At 38.6% G+C, this 18678-nt stretch overlaps 1 protein-coding gene across 2 annotated transcripts in view; it reads left to right on the top strand.

Moving 5' to 3' along the window:
* The window catches only part of LOC127352416 (voltage-dependent calcium channel subunit alpha-2/delta-1), a 59766-nt gene that overhangs the window by 27375 nt on the left and 13713 nt on the right, over positions 1–18678 (top strand). For both annotated transcript variants that reach the window (XM_051380764.1, XM_051380763.1), the window contains exons 7-22: positions 2116–2247; positions 3266–3335; positions 3473–3523; positions 3744–3843; positions 7762–7920; positions 8642–8746; positions 9236–9314; positions 9735–9784; positions 9885–9974; positions 10077–10151; positions 10249–10329; positions 10663–10737; positions 14984–15055; positions 15375–15446; positions 16098–16159; positions 16643–16719. In XM_051380764.1, coding sequence (XP_051236724.1) covers positions 2116–2247; positions 3266–3335; positions 3473–3523; positions 3744–3843; positions 7762–7920; positions 8642–8746; positions 9236–9314; positions 9735–9784; positions 9885–9974; positions 10077–10151; positions 10249–10329; positions 10663–10737; positions 14984–15055; positions 15375–15446; positions 16098–16159; positions 16643–16719 — 1350 coding nt within the window. The remainder of the gene's footprint in view (positions 1–2115; positions 2248–3265; positions 3336–3472; positions 3524–3743; positions 3844–7761; positions 7921–8641; positions 8747–9235; positions 9315–9734; positions 9785–9884; positions 9975–10076; positions 10152–10248; positions 10330–10662; positions 10738–14983; positions 15056–15374; positions 15447–16097; positions 16160–16642; positions 16720–18678) is intronic.

Raw genomic sequence — 18678 nt, 5'->3', positions numbered from 1 at the left:
AGTGGTGTTGCTTTTTGGATACATAAGCTGAAGATTTATGTTTACAATATATATGATACCCTAGGGCTGGACACAGTTAAATAAATCATTTTGATGAGTATATATGATTTTTTTTTCACTCCCAGAAGAACAGAATACATATTTTGAATGCATAATAACATTTATAGGACGACCCTCAGATTTTCAGCTTCTCAGAAATGTTCTTTTATTCAGACAATTAGAGTATGATATTTCCAAAAAATGTCCATTTGTGAAAATAAAAGATAAACGGCATCCCCTATTATCAGCAACCCTACAATTTTAGGCTTTGACCCAGTCCAACGCACCAGCCAGTACTATGTGTGCACCACTACTACCTTGCCTGCAACCCTTCTCAGGCTCCAGTCCTCCCTGGTTTCCTATTTTGACCTACACATCAAAGTCAGCTTACACACTGGTGTTTGTATAGATAAAACAAACAAGATTTATCATATACGTAAATTGGGAACTTAAGAAGTGCTATCAGGATATTGGGGTATTGTTACGTTTAGACAGAACCAGGCTACCTGTTTCTCCCTGGTTTCAGTCTTTAAGCTAAAGCTAATGGGTAATGGTATTGATCTTCTAATCTAACTCTTGATAAAGAAGTGAGTGGGTAAAAGAAAATGCTTAAGTCTGCCTTTAAAAATGAATTCTAGAAAGTTTGATTATTTGAATATATGAGTATCCTTTTTTAAAGCAGTGAAAAATAATGTACTCTATAATGTTCCAAAAAAGATATTCCATGTTGTATTTGTTGGTGAATGATATTGCGCTGCTGATATCCCACTGAGATTAAGTCATCACAGGGTGTGGATTCAGTGTGGCATCAAAGCCATGCCGAGTGCAGCCAGGGAATTCATTAGTGTCAGGGGCAATATGGGTGACTAGAGGATACTGTATCCCTTATGAAGCAGCTTGTTAAATATTATGACTACTCAGGAGTACTCAAAACCAATGGGAACATTAAAAAGAAGCATATTTTAACTGGGTTAGATGTTTTTGGTTTGCTTTTTAAGCAGTATATTTCTGTTTGTTAGCCTAGTGTATGTGTGTATGTTAAATGCATATATCTTGTGTGTGTAATTATCTAGCTATTTGGCCATCTAGATAGCTATGAGTGGGCCTATGTGTAAATAACTAACCACCTACTTATCTGTCTTCATCAGTCTTAACTCAAAAATCACACATACAGTTTGTAATTTTCTCATTATCTAACAAGGGCTGTGGTGTTATTTTCTCCCTTTCCCTTTAAAATTCTACACTTAATGAGGGAAATACTTTACTGTGCACACACTGCATGCTCTCTCTATCTCACTCTCTCTCTCTTTTCTATAATAAAAAACATGCACTCCTGGCAACTGAGGCTTCATTAACTCTTCCCTCTAGAGGCATACATGCAAATGAACAGTGTTTGCTTTGCACATCAATGGGCCATGTCAAATTCAATACAGGATACCAATCTATCTCGCACATGCACGCTCACACATACACATATAGATGTACAGAGGCACATAAAAGGGTTAAGGGTATACATATAGTACCACATTACTATAAAGAAAGAGAAAACAATGAAGGAAGGAAGAAAAAAGAAGAGCAGTAGACAGATAGACAGAGAAAAGATAGAGTTGGGGCACCATGTGCTGTGTCTCCATCCATCATAGTGAGTGTTATGTGGCTCTGAGCTGTCTGGGTGCTGTGTCATTACATCCATAATGCCTGTTGCCTCTCACAGCACACACTATCAATCACATGCATGCACACATACAAACACACAAACGCACAAAGATAAAATTAAGCAGTTTGGTTTTTATCAGCGCAAACCCATTACTTGCGAGAAAACCATTCCTTGGTATTTCTTACTAAATACCGGCACTGGCTAGGTGTGTTGGCCTAATGTTTGTTCATGCGTGGGCAAGTGGGCTGACACTAAGCTGGCCTGTGTGTGTGAATCTTAATGAATGTGTTAATCTATAGATGACAGTCATACAATGACAATACAATGGCTTTCTTACCTTGTAGAGGTAAAATATGTCCATCTTTCTAGCGAACGTTTTCTTTTGACATGTTTGTGTTTGTTTATGTGTGGATTTCTAGCCACCATTGTGCTGAATGAGCTGAACTGGACAGAGGCATTGGAGGAAGTGTTCAAAAAGAACAGAGAGGATGACCCCACACTTCTCTGGCAGGTGTTTGGTAGCGCTACAGGCCTGGCTCGCTACTACCCAGGTAAAAAATAAATAAATAAATACTGTATTTATCTTTGCCTGGCTTTTGTCAATAGAAATGGAAAAACACTGGCCCATAATTCGGCCTCCTAAGTTCTTTATGTTTCTCTTTATATCAGCTGTTTGTGTGTTTCCGTCCTTATTAAATCAGAGGTGCATTCATCAGCCAGTTATTATTTGGTTGACCTAAGATGCATCATGTGGCTTTTAATCAGAGTTACAAACAGCCAGGGAACATATTCACATATTGCTTTGTTCACACAACACTGAGCAAATAAGCTCGATAAATGATCTCAATTGCTCAACTTGCACTTTATATATGGTGCCATAGACAGTGTCATACTATCTTTAACTGCATTAGTCCAGTGTTGTTTCTACTGTGAGTGTTTTCTCTGCCAAGCTATTTCTATTCATGAGATTCCCTGTCATCATAGACTCTATATAGCTTCATGGGAAAAGTTTATGACTAATATTCATGAATTTTTATTGGTCCTGAAATTATTCCTCTTTGTTCCTTTTTTACCTCTTAGCATGCATGATAGGCAGTCACACACTCTCACACTGGCTTGTTTTCATGGTGCCCCTCACTAATAGCATACAGATAGAAAGCAGCCGATTATTGTCAAAGCAAGTCAATCCAGTGCTCCGTGCTTTGCATCTGAGATGAATATTTTATCTTATTTCCCTGCTGTTTACCTTGAATAATTTAAGCAAGCGTTAAACATGTTAGAATGTATGGTGTCAAACATTTTTAATTCCATCCATAAAGATAACAATCACTATGGCACAAATATTATTTTTATAACTTTCCAAAGTGTGTCCTTTTTTATCTACATAATATGACTGGCAACAACGCTGCTTGGTGGAATATGACGCCGCATATTGCTAGATATTTGCAGAGCCGCACTTAAGTCTGACAGTCTGAGGTGTCCGAAAACAGTCCAAACCAGGAAATAGCTTCTTATTCCCTTTAATTATAAAAAATATATGATCAACTAATATCTTATCTCCTCCTAAAGCCTCTCCCTGGATGGATGCTCGTAAGACCCCCAGTAAAATTGACCTGTATGATGTCCGCAGGAGGCCATGGTAAGAAAACTGCTAGAAAGTACTATTGTGTTCAAAGTAAATAATTATGTAAAACGTTGGACAGTGTGTGTGTGTGTGTGTGTGTGTGTGTGTGTGTCTCAGACCAGCTTGTCTTTCATTCAATAATTTCCATCTAGGTACATTCAAGGAGCTGCCTCACCCAAAGATATGCTAATCCTTGTGGATGCGTGAGTCACTTTATAACCTCATTGATCTTTACCCTTTTCACATCAGTCATGATTTCCCCTGATTATAATACATGCCTTCCTAGATTTGCCACATAATGTAAGGCATTTCCCAAGTCGAAAGCATTTCTAATTACACTGAGTAAAATCTCACAGGACCAGAACTGAGCTGACAGATTGCAGCGAAAAGCTGTCAGGAATTTTTGTGTTGTTGTTGTTGCAGAAGCGGGAGCGTGTCTGGCTTGACTCTCAAACTGATCAGGACCTCCGTCAGTGAAATGCTGGAGACTCTGTCTGACGACGACTACGTCAATGTAGTTTATGTGAGTATTATTAAACCTTGCTGAACATTTGGTGGTTTGTGTGAGGTGAGAGGGGGCATGATGCACGCTGAGAAAGAGGGACAGAGTGAAAGATCCAGAATGTGCACATAAATGGGCTTATGTATTTACATGCTCATTCATATAGTTTTAGATGCATTTGAATGAAGATACACACATAAAGACATTGTGCACATGCCCACACATACACAACTCATGCCCCCACACACACACACAAGAGAGACAGCGAGATGGATGACAAGTAATGAAATATGGATTTCTGTCATGTCTGGCCACCCTGAAACAGACCTTTAATGAAATACCCACTGCTCTATTTGGTGTACAGGATTAAAACTCTGCACTACATGCCCCCACCCTAACTCCTTACTCATGGGTTTGTATGTGTGTGTGTGTGTGTGTGTGTGTGTGTACTTGCATTTGTGTACATTCCCACTACAGGAATTACATCTGCACCTCTGACTGGAGTGAACCCTAGGAAACTCTCATTCATCACCCTCTTGATCTCTCCATTACTCTTTCCTTTCATCATTGAGTCATGCAATTACTCTCAGCATTTCACCATATACCTCCATTCATCTCTTTGTGTCAATGCGTGATCTCCTTGCACACTGTACCTCGCCCTTCATCTATATACAATACTGTTACTTTATTCCCTTCACTTCCCCCACTTTTCCCACTTTCATTTTTACTTTTCTCACCCACCAATCACTTTTGTACCTCTTTCCCTCAACCTTTTCATTCTATGACCATCTATTCTAGGCCCTCCATGCTTGTGATTACACTCAGAAAGAGCCAATCACGAAACTGTGTGATGCGTAGATGGGTGTCTGTGGAGGTGTTTAGTGAGATGGGTCTTTATAGAGATTGGAGCTGTCTTCGTTTTCCTTGCACAAAGACAGCCATTCATACACTGTTTCCTGTCTCCAGGGACCCTTTGTCTTGGGCACAATGTATTCTGTTTCACGGTGGACTTGTGATTCTGCAAAGATGTGCAATTATCGGAATCTGTCGGGGATCTCAGTGTGTGAGTGTGTGTGTCGGTGTGTGTGTGTGTGTGTTTGTCTGTGTCTTAGAAAAAGTGAGACAGAATGAGAGAGGAGTTCAAAAAGTTAAAATCAGTTTGACTTAGAACTTTTTTTGTTTTTTTTCTACTATCCTTTAAAACTATACTGCTGTGTATGCAATGCATTTGTGGTATGAGGAAGATGCAAGGCACCCGTGGGTGTAGCTTTGCCATTGTTGCCATTACAAAATCTGGGAATACAGAGACAATACTACAATTAAGAGATTAAAAACATGAGCAGTTGGACCAGTGTTTCTCTTTTTCTGGAATGCCCCCCTTCAGAAGCTAAAAAAAGTTAATGCCCCCCCCTCAACCCCAGAATTTTATCAGTCATTACCAACAACTAATATAAAAAGGACCCAAGTTGAATTTTGGTGAATAAAGGTCAGCACAATAGCATCAGCAAACTCTTGTTTGCTTATTTTTCCCACATAAATCACATTCCTTCAACTTCAACTCCATGTTTTTCACCTTGTCATGCAGTGGCTCTCTCCTCCACCAAGAGGGCCCGTCCCACAGTTTGAGAACCACTCAGTTAAACTATCAGGCGGATTGCAAACAAGCCAGTTTAGTCAGATGATCTAAACCACTTTATTTGGAGGTAAAACTGAAAATGATTGCACCCAAAATGTTGGTACTAATCCCGTCCTGCACAGGAAAATGATTTATGTTCACAACTACGGTTAGTACAGTAGGTCAAAGTTGATCCATGGAGGTCACAAACAGTGATGGATGTTTTGGTCATAAATTGTAAACTTTTTTTTTTTTTCTTGCTCCATTTTGAGTTGTTCTAGCAATGTTGCCACATTTTCAGATCTCAGTAACTTAGTGAGCATGATATTATTATTACCAATAGGAAATATTTCCCAAACTACAAAAATGTGAGAATAATAAATTCTAATAAACCATAATCATCCCTTAATTGTCTTGCCCAAAAGTCATTATTCTTTTTTTTTCTGTCACCTCCTCTCTCTATCTATTTATTTCTGTCATTGACTCACTATCTCATCCACACACACACATACACACACACAGCACCCTATGTCTCGCCCTGAGGGTATTGTAACCTGACACTAAATCATTAATCTCTGATATTACCCATAAATCCCTCCTCATTAACAGTAGCCCAGGGACTAAGTTGGCATTTGGTCATAGAAGATGCTCACACACTTCCTCAACAGCTGCCGTAGGTCAGAAGAATGCTGATGGCTGTTCCTTTCTGCTCATTCTTTCCCTCTCCGTTCTCATCCTCTCTATTTTTGCTCTTTTATTTTTTGCTTGCGTTCTCGCTTTCCCTCATGCTCCCAGCCTCCGTCACTTTTATCCAGCCTGTTCAGCCGTGTTAGCTGGTGTCAGTGCTGTTAGGCAGCGCCAGTCCAGTGGGCAGGCCAGAGTACCAAACCAGAGTAGCAGAGAGTCCAGCGAGATTAGGGCTTGACAATTAGCCTTCTCTCTTGTGTCATTACTAATCCGTTCCCAAGCCCTGGACCATCACACACACACACACACACACACACACACACACACACACACACACACACACACACACACACACACGCACAGAGCTGTTGTAATAGGATCACAAGGGAACAGAGGAATGTGTAGTAGATTGCAATGCCAATAACACTATTTTACAGAGCAAGAATGTGTTTTTTCAGTAATTACACAATAGTTCTTATCTTATAGTCAGAATGTGACTGACACTGTCACATACACTACGTGAGCTAATTATTTTCTATATGAAATACACCTTCCCACTTTCTTCCTTTAAATCCTGTATTCACACCCCGCCCCTTCTCTTTTTCAGTCTTTTTCCTGTCACTTTCTGCTTCTCACCCTCCCACATTCCCATCTCACCTTCCTCACTTCTCCTTTTAATAGAATATGTGACAAAAGATCCCAGACTGCTCTACAGGGGCAATTATGTGAACTTCCATTGTGTTTGTGTTTGTGTATGCGTGAGCGAGGTTGTGCGCGTTTATGTGCTGTCGCCTTGATCCAGTCTTTTTGTCAAACCACAGCTGTCGTCATTTTGCCTTTCAGTCCAATAGAGATGTGTATGTCTGTTATGCTCAATCTAAAAGGAACTTCAAGGCCGTCAGGCTCTTTGGAAACACACGTACACACACACATACACACACACACATACGGTCAGGGCTCTTTTTGTCTCCTTGCTTGTCTGTGTAGATCAGTGTTTTCAGCCTCCCTATTGGCCATCTCACAGAGACACATTGATTAGTTGAGATCGATGAGGTGCAGTATTGTTTTAGAAGAGTTCTGCTACACAATAGATGTGCTGGTTTACTAAACTGCTGTCCCGTCTCCTTCATACACCAATATAATATATTCTATTCTATTATATAATGCATTCTGTCATTTTTACTTATTGTCATTGGGAGCTCTTTGAATCTGTCCTTTCTATTTGCCCCTGGACAGTGTAAAAGGTTCCGTTCAGATTTGATGAAAATATGGACTAGTTAGACTTGGAGCACTGCTCTGTGTAGAAAGAGGCAGGCTTTTTGTTAATGTTGGGTGGAGTGTGTGTGCATATGTGTGCTGAGGAAGTCTTACCTTTAAAAAAAGATGGTGTTGCTGCCTAACCTTGTTCTTATATAGCAGAATCTTGTTTCCATGGGTACCACATCATTGAGCTCCGAGGATGTGAAGCAATTAGTGGGGCTTGATGAATGTGTCTGTTTACCACTGTTTGATAACCACCAAGGCCAGGTGGGAGTGGTTGTGTGTGTACTGCATTTTGTATCGTTTATTTTAGGTGCACATATGTTGTAATTGTATGAATAATTTGTGGGTCGTAACTTCTTGCCTCTGTTTCCCAGTTTAACACCAGAGTGAAGAAGACGGCGTGTTTCGACCATCTGGTTCAAGCCAACGTAAGGAACAAGAAGCTGCTGAAGGACGCTGTACAGAACATCACAGCTAAAGGAATTACAAATTACACAAAAGGCTTTGAGTTTGCTTTTGAGCAGCTCTCTGCGGTAAGATTTTTCAGTTTTCTGTTACTGTTAATAAAAGCAATAATGTCCCTCTTACATGTAACTGAGAGCAGAAGAGCCTTAAAACAAGTTTTGAATGTAACCTTTGATGCCTCCACAGTTTCAGCAGCAGCAGACCATTGTCTTTCACTGCCATCTGCTGGTTGAATATGCTACTTCGACTCAACTATTAACTGTCCACACATTGAAAGAAATATTAGGTTGTTAAAGATGAATGACCACCCTGAAATGGAAAAGCATTATCCTCAAGAAGGGTGATTTGACAGTACTGCTTAAAGTTGTACATGTGAAGCTGCAATACTCATAACACTCTACAATTGAATTATTTTGGGTTGAACAAACAAGGCTTGCACTAGAGGAAATACCACTGACCCATCTAAATCAAAAGGTTGTACCCCTCTGGAGCATGAATGTGTCTGAGATAGAGATAAAAGGAATGTTCTGGAGGTCAACAAATAAAATTTGGTTTAGAATACTGCTGTGGACCATTATTTTATTTAGATACTTTCAATATTGATCAAGTGGGATTTTTGACAATACAGTATTCCAACATTTATGACGAATGTGAATAGTTATCTTTATCAGGGACAAAGCAGAGTAGACCAGCAGACCGACCAAAAGTTTATTCATTATACAATGCTTCTATCCGGGTGAAAGTAAATTACACATTAATCAGAAGATTCTCACATTTTCCTTTGACTAGACTAATGTGAGCAGAGCAAACTGCAACAAGATCATCATGCTGTTCACTGATGGAGGAGAGGAAAGAGCTCAGGCCATACTGGAGAAGTACAATGCTGACAAAAAGGTACGTATTACACATGCACACCACACACACACACACACACACACACAAATATTGTTTGCTTTTATCTATGTGGATGTGCTCCCATTGTAGTTGTATGAGACTCAGCTTTTTGGAGCTCCCTTTGGGTTGCAACTTCCGAGTGCATATCCTCACTACCCAAAAGTTTAAACAGAAGGCAGATGAGGTTTTCTGCTTAATGTGTGAAAAAGAAACCTACACACACACATACATACACACTCACACATGATAAATGTGCACATGCACAAGGTTAAATGAAATTGTCTGTTCAACACAATATTCAGAATATATAGTAATAATAATCAATTGACCAAAATTAATAATAACAAAGAAAGAAAGAAAACAAACAAGAAATACATTTTTTTTTTTTTTTTTTTAAATGTATCCTACCAGAATTATTATTAGAATATTTCTTAACATAATAAGAGGTTATGTCATGATAAGTATTGTTAATTGAATCATGTGTTCCAGGTGAGGATCTTCACCTTCTCAGTAGGACAGCACAACTATGATAAAGGACCCATTCAGTGGATGGCCTGTTCCAACAAAGGTACAGAACAGATCATATCATACATCAATACTGTGTATTGTTATCAGTTTTCCAGAAACCTTGTATTAAATTAAGTTGTATTTAACGGTAGACTAGACAGTGGTAGTGTTTTCAAATACATTCAATACTTTGTTGCAACCTACTCAGGTGGCCTAAGGGTGGTATCAAAGTATAGGAATATTCAAAGAATGATTGGTCACAAGTAAAAAGTTATCAAAAGTCACTTCTTTCTGTGTCTGATAACTCATTTCACACTAGGCAGAGTCACGATGCAGTAACTACACTAGGAGATTACAGGCTTTTGCTCCTTATTTTGGATTTGCTATTATGTACAGTTGCCATTTATTTCCTCCTGTTGTTGGGTTATCATTGTGTGATTGTGGCATTCAGTTTTGTTTAAATGGACAATAATTCATCCAGGTTACTTCTATGAGATTCCATCCATTGGAGCCATCAGAATAAACACACAGGTTAGAGTATGATTTTTTTATTTTTCACATTCATTAAGCACTTAACAGCCTGACGGCACAGATGCATTTATCTCGAAAATATGTTGTTTGTCCAATTTAGGAGTACCTGGATGTCCTGGGAAGACCAATGGTTCTGGCAGACAAGCAGGCCAAACAAGTCCAGTGGACTAATGTGTACCTTGATGCTCTAGTATGACACTCTTTGCAACAGAGTAATATTGTCCCTGCCTTGTTAATTTTAACATGATAAGATTTCTGACTTGAATAATGCTTTTGCTTAATTCTCAATCAGGAACTGGGTCTGGTCATCACTGGAACACTACCTGTCTTCAATAAAACAAAGACCAAAAATGACAGGAATGGAGAGGTGCAGTGAATGAATGTTTAAACACATGATGACGAGTGGAGTCATCAGTAGCAGAACCTTATGAATATATTTTACCTCTCTCTATATTTTCTCTCAGCACCAGAATCAGTTGATTCTTGGCGTAATGGGGATTGATGTTTCTCTGGATGACATCAAGAAGCTCACACCACGCTTCACAGTGAGTTTAACACCCATACGTGATCACATCGCAGAAAAATACATTTATCAAACTAGTCTTGTGAGTTTTCCCTCTGGTGTAATTAGTGAGTGATGTGATTCCATTAGAGATCTAACGTCTATATAAAATCCACAACAAATAAAAAGAAATCTCTTTTATAGCCTTTGTTGTATCTTAACCTCTTGTTTTTCAAGACCACTGAAGCCCTTGTTTTACACACTATTTGACAGCCATTGCCAGTTGTCTTACCATTATTCTGTACATGTACTAGGATTATGCCGTTCAAGACACAAAGATCTAATTTCCTTCTCCTTTGTTCATTTTTTGCTTCAGATTGGCCCAAATGGATACTACTTTGCTATCGATCCCAATGGATATGTTCTGCTGCACCCCAATCTCCAGCCAAAGGTATGACATCTGCCCTATGCATCACTTTATGTGGCTCATGTCATAAAGCATTTTATTATATTCTGACTATTCTATGTGGTTACACAATAACTGCTTGCACTCAATGAATAATATGCAGGCTAGCAGATGGTGCAGGCTCTTTTCAAACTTTTCCATGTGCCGTCACCTCATCAATCTTCATAAAGAGAATTCATTCCCCAGTTAGAGTATGACTTGATATCATCAGTCCTCAGATGTCAGCTAGAAGGTCACTCATTACCATGTGAGATAAAATAGATACGTAGACTTGGCAGTGAACCGGCATATATGTTTAAGAATGAAGGATAAAAAGAGGCACTGTGGCATATAGTAGAGATAATGTGTTTTAAGGTGAAAGTAGCACACCCCAGTATATAATTGAATTTGTTCCACCATAGAAATATATCATGCTACTGATACATGATTAGATTAGATTTACATAGGTTAGGTTTTGCAAGATAAAAACACTAATGTTTGTTCGTTTTTGTTTTTTTAGGGGAGGCTTTACTGTACTTTTAGCTTACTTTCAGCCAATTCAGTTCATTAAAATTTTTTGATATGATCACTCAAAGGCTCAAAGTTGAAATTTAAAGGAAAAATCCAACCTCCACCAAAAAATGTCTATTTTATGCTGCCTTTCTTGACAGGCCAAAGACCCTGATAGTGTTACAGCTCCTCAGATAAGTGCAGCAAGATTTCTAGCCACTGGCAAGTATTAAGATACGACCGGGTATAAAGTAGCCATGACCCCATAAGAGGTACCAGTGCAATACATTCCACCCGAGGCAAACCCAGCATTGTGTACTGGGTTTGGAGTCAAGATGTTCAGTGGGCACCTCCCTGGATCTGAAAAAGTAAACCCTTGGGGATCACACACTTACATACCAACTATCGGTCCACAATCTAATCCATACGGACAAACAATTATTGGATAAATTATTTTCATTCTCAGTTTAATAATTTTATTGACATAGTAGTGTTGACAAAGCAAAATAAAGTATGACTGTAGGCTCTACGTGAAAAGAGGACATTTTCAACTACAGACTGGTGAAAAATAAAGTGGAAAAAAAAGTTTATGGTGTAAGGAGATTATGGAAATGCAAGATATTTATAAATGTCTATTTGCCCTCATGGTTTTCCCTAAAGGTCCAGTGTGTAACATTTAGGAGGATCTATTGGGAAAAATAGAATACAATATTAATAGGTATACTCTCGGAAGGCGAGTGGTGTCCAGTTGGTTGCAATCTGCAACTACACCACTAGATGCCACTAAATCCTACACACTGGGCCTTTAATGCTGTTGTAAGATATACTGTGAAACTGCATCGTCTCTCTCTCTCTCTCACTCTCTCTCTGTCTTTTTCTTTCTTCGCCTTGGAATAAAGGGAAGTTCCCTCTTGTTTTTTGTCCCCTCATAATCTTCACCCAGACTGCAACACTTAACTTTTGTCAAAGTTCTGTGTGTGTGTGTGTGTGTGTGTGTGTGTGTGTGTGTGTGTGTGTGTAGATATACTTTTCAAAATGGTTACTGTGTTTAAACCCCCCCCCACACACACTTGCACATACACTCAGACATTTTTGAAACACCAATATGCATCACCATGCATCTTTTCATAACTTTCCTAGAAAAGGATTCGTAACAGGAAGCTCAGACTCAGTAATAAGTATGCTGTCACTTTTCATGAGGTGAGACATAGTAGAAGTGCTGTAGAGTGCAGAAGTAGTTCCTGAAGGTAGTAATGTAGAGTTTTCTGTATTGTAGTCCCATAGATTCAATATTCAGAAGATATAGTATGGAGCCATTATTGTAGCAAAACTATTTACAAATGTGAGTGGACAATTTTAAAACTGTATCTCAGTCCATGTGTGCGTAATCACATTTGTAAATGTGTAAAATAATCTGTATATGTACTAAGATTTGTGAATGTGTACAGGAATCTGCAAATGTGTGATACAGTGACACAACTCTATGCTAACATTTGGAAATAGTTTTGCTACAATAATGGCACCATACTATAGTAGCAGCCAATGTAGGTAATCATTGTGCATCTAGTATGTGGTCTATATCCCTATGTCTGAATATGTGTGTGATGATACATTGTTCTATTGCTTGTAATGATCGCTTGGTCAAATTTTCAAAAATGTGTGCTGTGTATGTTTTCTGATTGTGTACAGGTTTGTGTGAGCATATTTTGGACAGGGTTGATTCTAAGAGAAAATAAGTGACAAGTCCTGCTGGTTTGTCATTCACCTATTAGTCACCTCAAATATCATGTACCTAAATGATGGACATTTGATAATTAAGCATGAACTAATGAAAATTTAAATGTAAAAATGGTTAAGTTAATACAAATGATTTTACTAGCTGAAAAAGTACTTGTCTTGAGTATGTAGGGAACAACTATTTTGAACAATTCCACGTTTTTTTTGGTGGTTTCCAATAATACCAACAAAAGTTGTTCAACAGTTCTGCTGGTGTTATTTGAAAAAAATACACTGGGGAGAGAATTGACTTATTTTACTATACTCCAGGTTTCCTCTCAAATGTAGGCTTATAGAAAGCAATTTCAGCTGGGAGCCTTAGTATTATAGCACACACATAAAGGCATTGTCAAAATTATCTCAGTTTGATATATCATTCAAGTCTGCATTGTTATTTTTCATTGTTACTTTTCCCCCATGAGCCCTCTGTACTGTGTGCGTGTGCGTGTGTGTGTGTGTGTGTGTGTGTGTGGAAGGCTTGGGTGGCTGCCTGTCAATCATTCATTGTCTCACAGAATCCAAATACTGATGGTGACCTTGGGCCCTTTGAACATTTCCCATGCCTCACCTCTCTCTGTCTCAGCAGTGGCTCTTTCTGTATTTGATTATGTTTGTACATGTTTCATATTCATCACACAAATCTCCCCAGTTGCAGTTGCATTTTTTATTTTGATCTCACACCCCTGCTCACCTCATCAAATCTCAGCTGACATACAGTATTCTCTCCCTCTCTCATTATTTCTTTTTAATCTTGTTGCTCTTCTTTTCTCTCTCCTTATTTCTCATTTTATCTTTTTCACTTCGCTTCTTTTTCACACAATCCAGTGTTCCCATTTTTGTTCTTTTCATATTCTCTCCTGTCTTTCTTGTATATGTTTGATGTTTCATTCTGTATCACCCAGTGTTATACCTCTTGATCTTTTATTCTTTCTTTTCTCATTTTCATGTTGAGATGCTTCATCTTAATCATCTTCCTTTGCTGCTCCATTTCATTTCACTTACCATCAAATGTAAGGAACTCAACTCATGCCAGTTAAATGATTGAGTATTTCGTTTATTGCTTTTCTTGTCCTTGTACTGATTCACACTTTATCTACCAGTGGTTTATTTTAAAATGAAAGTTTTGTTGTGACAAGAGCCAAATTTTATTCCTCATTCTCTTGCTTCGTTTAAAGTTGAAATGCATATTTATTGATTTTCAGAGTCAGTGGTTGCATATGTCAACATAAAGACAAGAATCTTTGTGGAAAACACTGTATCAACAATAGTGTGCTCTGACTGCATCACCCCACATTTTGAGTCACTGAGCGAACAAACGCTGTGGAGGACAGACTGGTATCAGATTCCATGTACTGCTGTTTTATAGAGAAGCACTAGATTACTGCTACCCTTTTATACCACCATAAAGCCACTCAGACATATAGGGTTTTTAAGAGAGGACATTAATAGGGTCCAGTGTCACTTTGTATCAAATCTGATTCATCTGTGTCTGGTGTCACAGATATGTTGTCAAAACATTGCCATATGGTACCCTTTGTTTTTTATACCTTAGATTTAATTAGATTCATGTGTTTAGGAAAAATGATTACCTCTGAACTGAAAAGAACTCTGTGGCTCAAATAATTAGATATTATGTGTTATTCAATGCAATGGCAGTACTAAGATTCTGAGACCTCTTCCTCTCTATGGCTGATTGCCATAGTAAGAACCTATCTCTGAATAACAATTGTAAAATGGTCCACTGCATTTTATAACATTTTACTTTATCAACTCAGCAGGCTTTAGATGATAGTGATATGAAAGAAGGTTATTACATAATAAACTTTACTTCCAGAAACGACTAAGCCCCAAAGGAAAAAGTTCTTCTTTGTTTGGTCATATTGATCCTATGAGGTACATATGTTGTTTGTGTGTAGTATTCTTAAATTGTATCACTCTTCAGACTAAAATATCATCCTTTTCACAGAACCCTAAATTCCAGGAACCTGTTACCCTAGACTTCTTGGATGCTGAACTGGAGAATGACATAAAAGTGGAGGTAAGAGTGTGCAGATGTATGGAAATCCCTCCTGCCATGCACACACACACACACACACACACACACACACACACACACACACACACTCACACTCACACTCACAAAGGCACAGAGATGCATATACATGCAGCCAGATATTCAGGTGCCAGATGTCTCATGTCTCCTCATAAAGCTATCATGATCAGTACCTCCAAGTGATTTAATTAGTGTCCCTAACTCAGTAGTATGAGATTTCTAAGAAAGAATGTTTTCAGATCAGCTGATACTCAGTGAAGTAGACACTGGAACTACATGTATGCTGTCTTTTTCTTCCCTGTAGATCAGGAGAATGATGATTGATGGAGAGACAGGCGAACGTACCATTCACACTCTGGTGAAAACTCAGGATGAGGTAAGAGAAAATACAGGAAGGGGTTTAAGATACACTTGAGTATATTGGGGAACTTAAAATGTGATGCTTTTGTAGCGATATCCTATCATGCTTTTGATCTGCAGCTGGATATTCTGCAGTAATTCCGCAGAGATTTCTCAGACATTGTAAAATAGACAAACTGGGGCTGAAATAACAATATATTTTCAGTGCAATTTAACCATTACACAAAAGTTAAAGTAAGACTTATGTTAGAGTAATATGAGTATATTATTGTCACTATAATAAAGTAATGCAGTATATCACTTATATAGGATATTAACAAAGCTGTTTGTTTGCAGTTCATTGCTTTTGCTTTATCAAAACATTTCTAAAAAAAGATTTAAAGTTTTCATGTTCTCTACAAGTTCACTGTTGTTTGGAGTACTTAAGGTAATCATGTAGTGACCATGGCTAACAATATCTATCCACTAATATAAGTGAATGGAATCATAAAAAGAAAACACAAATGAACTGCTGACTATGTGCCAGACTTCCTTGTTTTTACGTGTATTTTATACTCATCATGACTTGGATTGTTGTTTTGAACAATAAATAATAAAAGAGAGCCCTAGTTACATTAAAATTACAAAGCAATTCTAAATGCCAGTTCCTGTGTATCATCTTTATCAGAGGTACATAGATAGAGGAGTCAGGACGTACACGTGGGGACCAGTCAATGGAACAGATTACAGGTGAGCCATTGCAGTAATTTTGTAATATTTCTTTATGGTTCATTGTACTTTTTACTATGTTATTTAAGAAAGTTCACTGCCACTAACTACCAAGAGCAATCTAGTTGATGGAGGACACTACTTAATCCAACAGGGGTCACTGTCTTGTTTCTGACATCAGGCTCTGCTTGGTTAATAGGAAATACATTTATGAGAATCTTTTTTGCATTTCACTGAACATGCAGAGAAAAACATTCTGAAAAACAACAACTAATTAAGGCTTTAATCAGTTGTGTATTTGTCTCTTTACTAACCGAAATTCATTATAATAGCATGCAAATACAGTATTCAAAAGCACTCCACGGAACATTTTGTAAAACATCCCGTGCTTTAAATTAAGCTTTTCATTGGAATTGAAATTGGTTTCTGGAAACAAATTATTCACACAAATGACCTAACCACAACATTATATCATCAGTGTGACTGTGATTGTCTTTTCTGCAGCCTGGCTCTAGTTCTGCCTAAATACAGTGAACACTTCATTCAAGCCAAACTGGGGGATGACATGAAAGAAGCTATGTGTGAGTACAGCATACACCCTCATGATAAACAGTGTACAAACAAATCAGATTACATTTTTCTGGTGCCAACCAACTCCCATGCATACTTTCTTTGGGTCGTACTTTTGAGTATCTCCCACTTGCTTTGTATTACTCGTTCTTAGCTGGAACCACAACCACTCCTTTGTATTTGCTGCTCAGATCAGCAGATCCCCACGGTGCTTTTCTTTTGTAGTGTAACCCACTGGTCAGTCACCCCGCACTCCCACACACACTCATCCACATGCCTTCCTTCTCCCAGGCCCAGCCCAAGCATAAGTTCTTTTGATCTTGTCTACATTTTGCTCTTTTCTCCTTCTTTACTCCCCTCTTCTGGCCCTCCATTTGGCTTAGAAGAAGACAAAACCTCCCACACCTCCTCCCCTGCTTATTAGCGCCTCTCCTTTTTCTCTTCTGTACCCTACAATTTTCACCATGTTTTAGGGTCAATTCACTCTCTTTACCTCCCTGTCCTTAAAGGTCCAGTGTGTGGGAATTTGTGACAACTATTATTACAATCCCCTCGCCTCTCTCTTCCGTTCCAAGCGGTGGCCGCCAAACTCACAAAAATTATGACATTCTCTATCTAGCGCCAGTGTTTTGGTTTGTCCCTATTGGCTACTGTAGAAACGTGGTGGTTCCACATGGCACCCTCCATTAAAGAGGATCCGCTCCCTCTGTAGATAAAAATAGCTCATTCTAAGGTAACAAACATGTATAAAAACATACCTATAAATTAAATGTTATATACGGCACCTTTAAGACTATCTTTTATTTCTTTAATTTTTCGTGGCGTAACAGGCTACCCGAAGTCGACAGACTTACTGTGGATTGTTTTCTCTGTCTGTCTCTCTGTTTTTCTCTGTCTCTCTATCTAATCTGTAAACCTGTCCTCACCTCGTTTTCTTTATTCCTCCTAAATTCCCTCTCCCCTCCTCCCCCTTTTTTTCTTCAGCTTATTTTTTCGCTCTGTTTGTGCTCTCAAGGCTGTCTCGCTGTATGCTACACTCTGCCTGCTCAGCTCAGAACATAGCTAATAATCACAAGGACAGAACTCATTAATATATTCACATACAGTATGTGCAACTGTTACTCTTCATACAGTTCTTTGCATTTTGATTCTGATATAACTTATTCTTTCCTGTACTGCTTCCACACTGGAATTTCACAGCTTCCTCTTGGGGCAAGTACTCACTATTCTGTCTTCCCCTTGCCATGTGATGCTCTTCCACTGCATATGTTTGTCTTGTATATGTATATGTATATATAGGACAGACTCTGAAATATGAATGCTCAATCGGGACTTTATAGACGCACGAGTGGATAGTCGCTTTGATCAAGGGATATAATTAGAAGAAAAACACCGGATTCAGCACATAACCATCTGGCTTTAGTGGATTTTTCATAACTTTGATGTGATGCCACAAAGCATAAACGGCTAATGGTGCAGTTATTCCAACAGATGAGATTTTGACTGAGTGTTTCGGCCTCTGTATCACTCCCTCTCTGCCATAACGAGTCTGTCACTGTGCCATAAAGGCTGTCAGAACGTTTACAGGCCTGTTAAAGAAAGTAACACACCATGCCTAGCTGCCTCGGACTACTCTGATAGGGAGTTTGGGACTCTAAAGTTCTCTGTACAGCCATATAGAATTTCACACTGGAGCCAGACCACCAATACCTCGATCCATCTTACCACTTCCCAGCATGCAGTAGGTGGTTCCTGCAGCCACTTGTCACAAAGGTGTGATAGATGAACACTGATTTTTATATATATATATATATATCGCATACAGGAATGTTTCATGCATAGAATAAATGACCTAATGCTGTAGTTAAAGAGATGGTGACAGAGTAGTAAGTATAGTAAAGTAAGTAAAGAGCAAGAAAGTATGGTGTGGAAAGCAATTGGACATTGAGACACCGTGCTATAGAGACAGA

The sequence above is a fragment of the Dicentrarchus labrax genome, unplaced genomic scaffold (genome assembly GCF_905237075.1).
Source record: "Dicentrarchus labrax unplaced genomic scaffold, dlabrax2021, whole genome shotgun sequence".
NCBI classification, from domain to species: domain Eukaryota; kingdom Metazoa; phylum Chordata; class Actinopteri; family Moronidae; genus Dicentrarchus; species Dicentrarchus labrax.
Note: the sequence above shows the minus strand (reverse complement) of the source record. Positions and strands in the feature narration are given on the sequence as shown.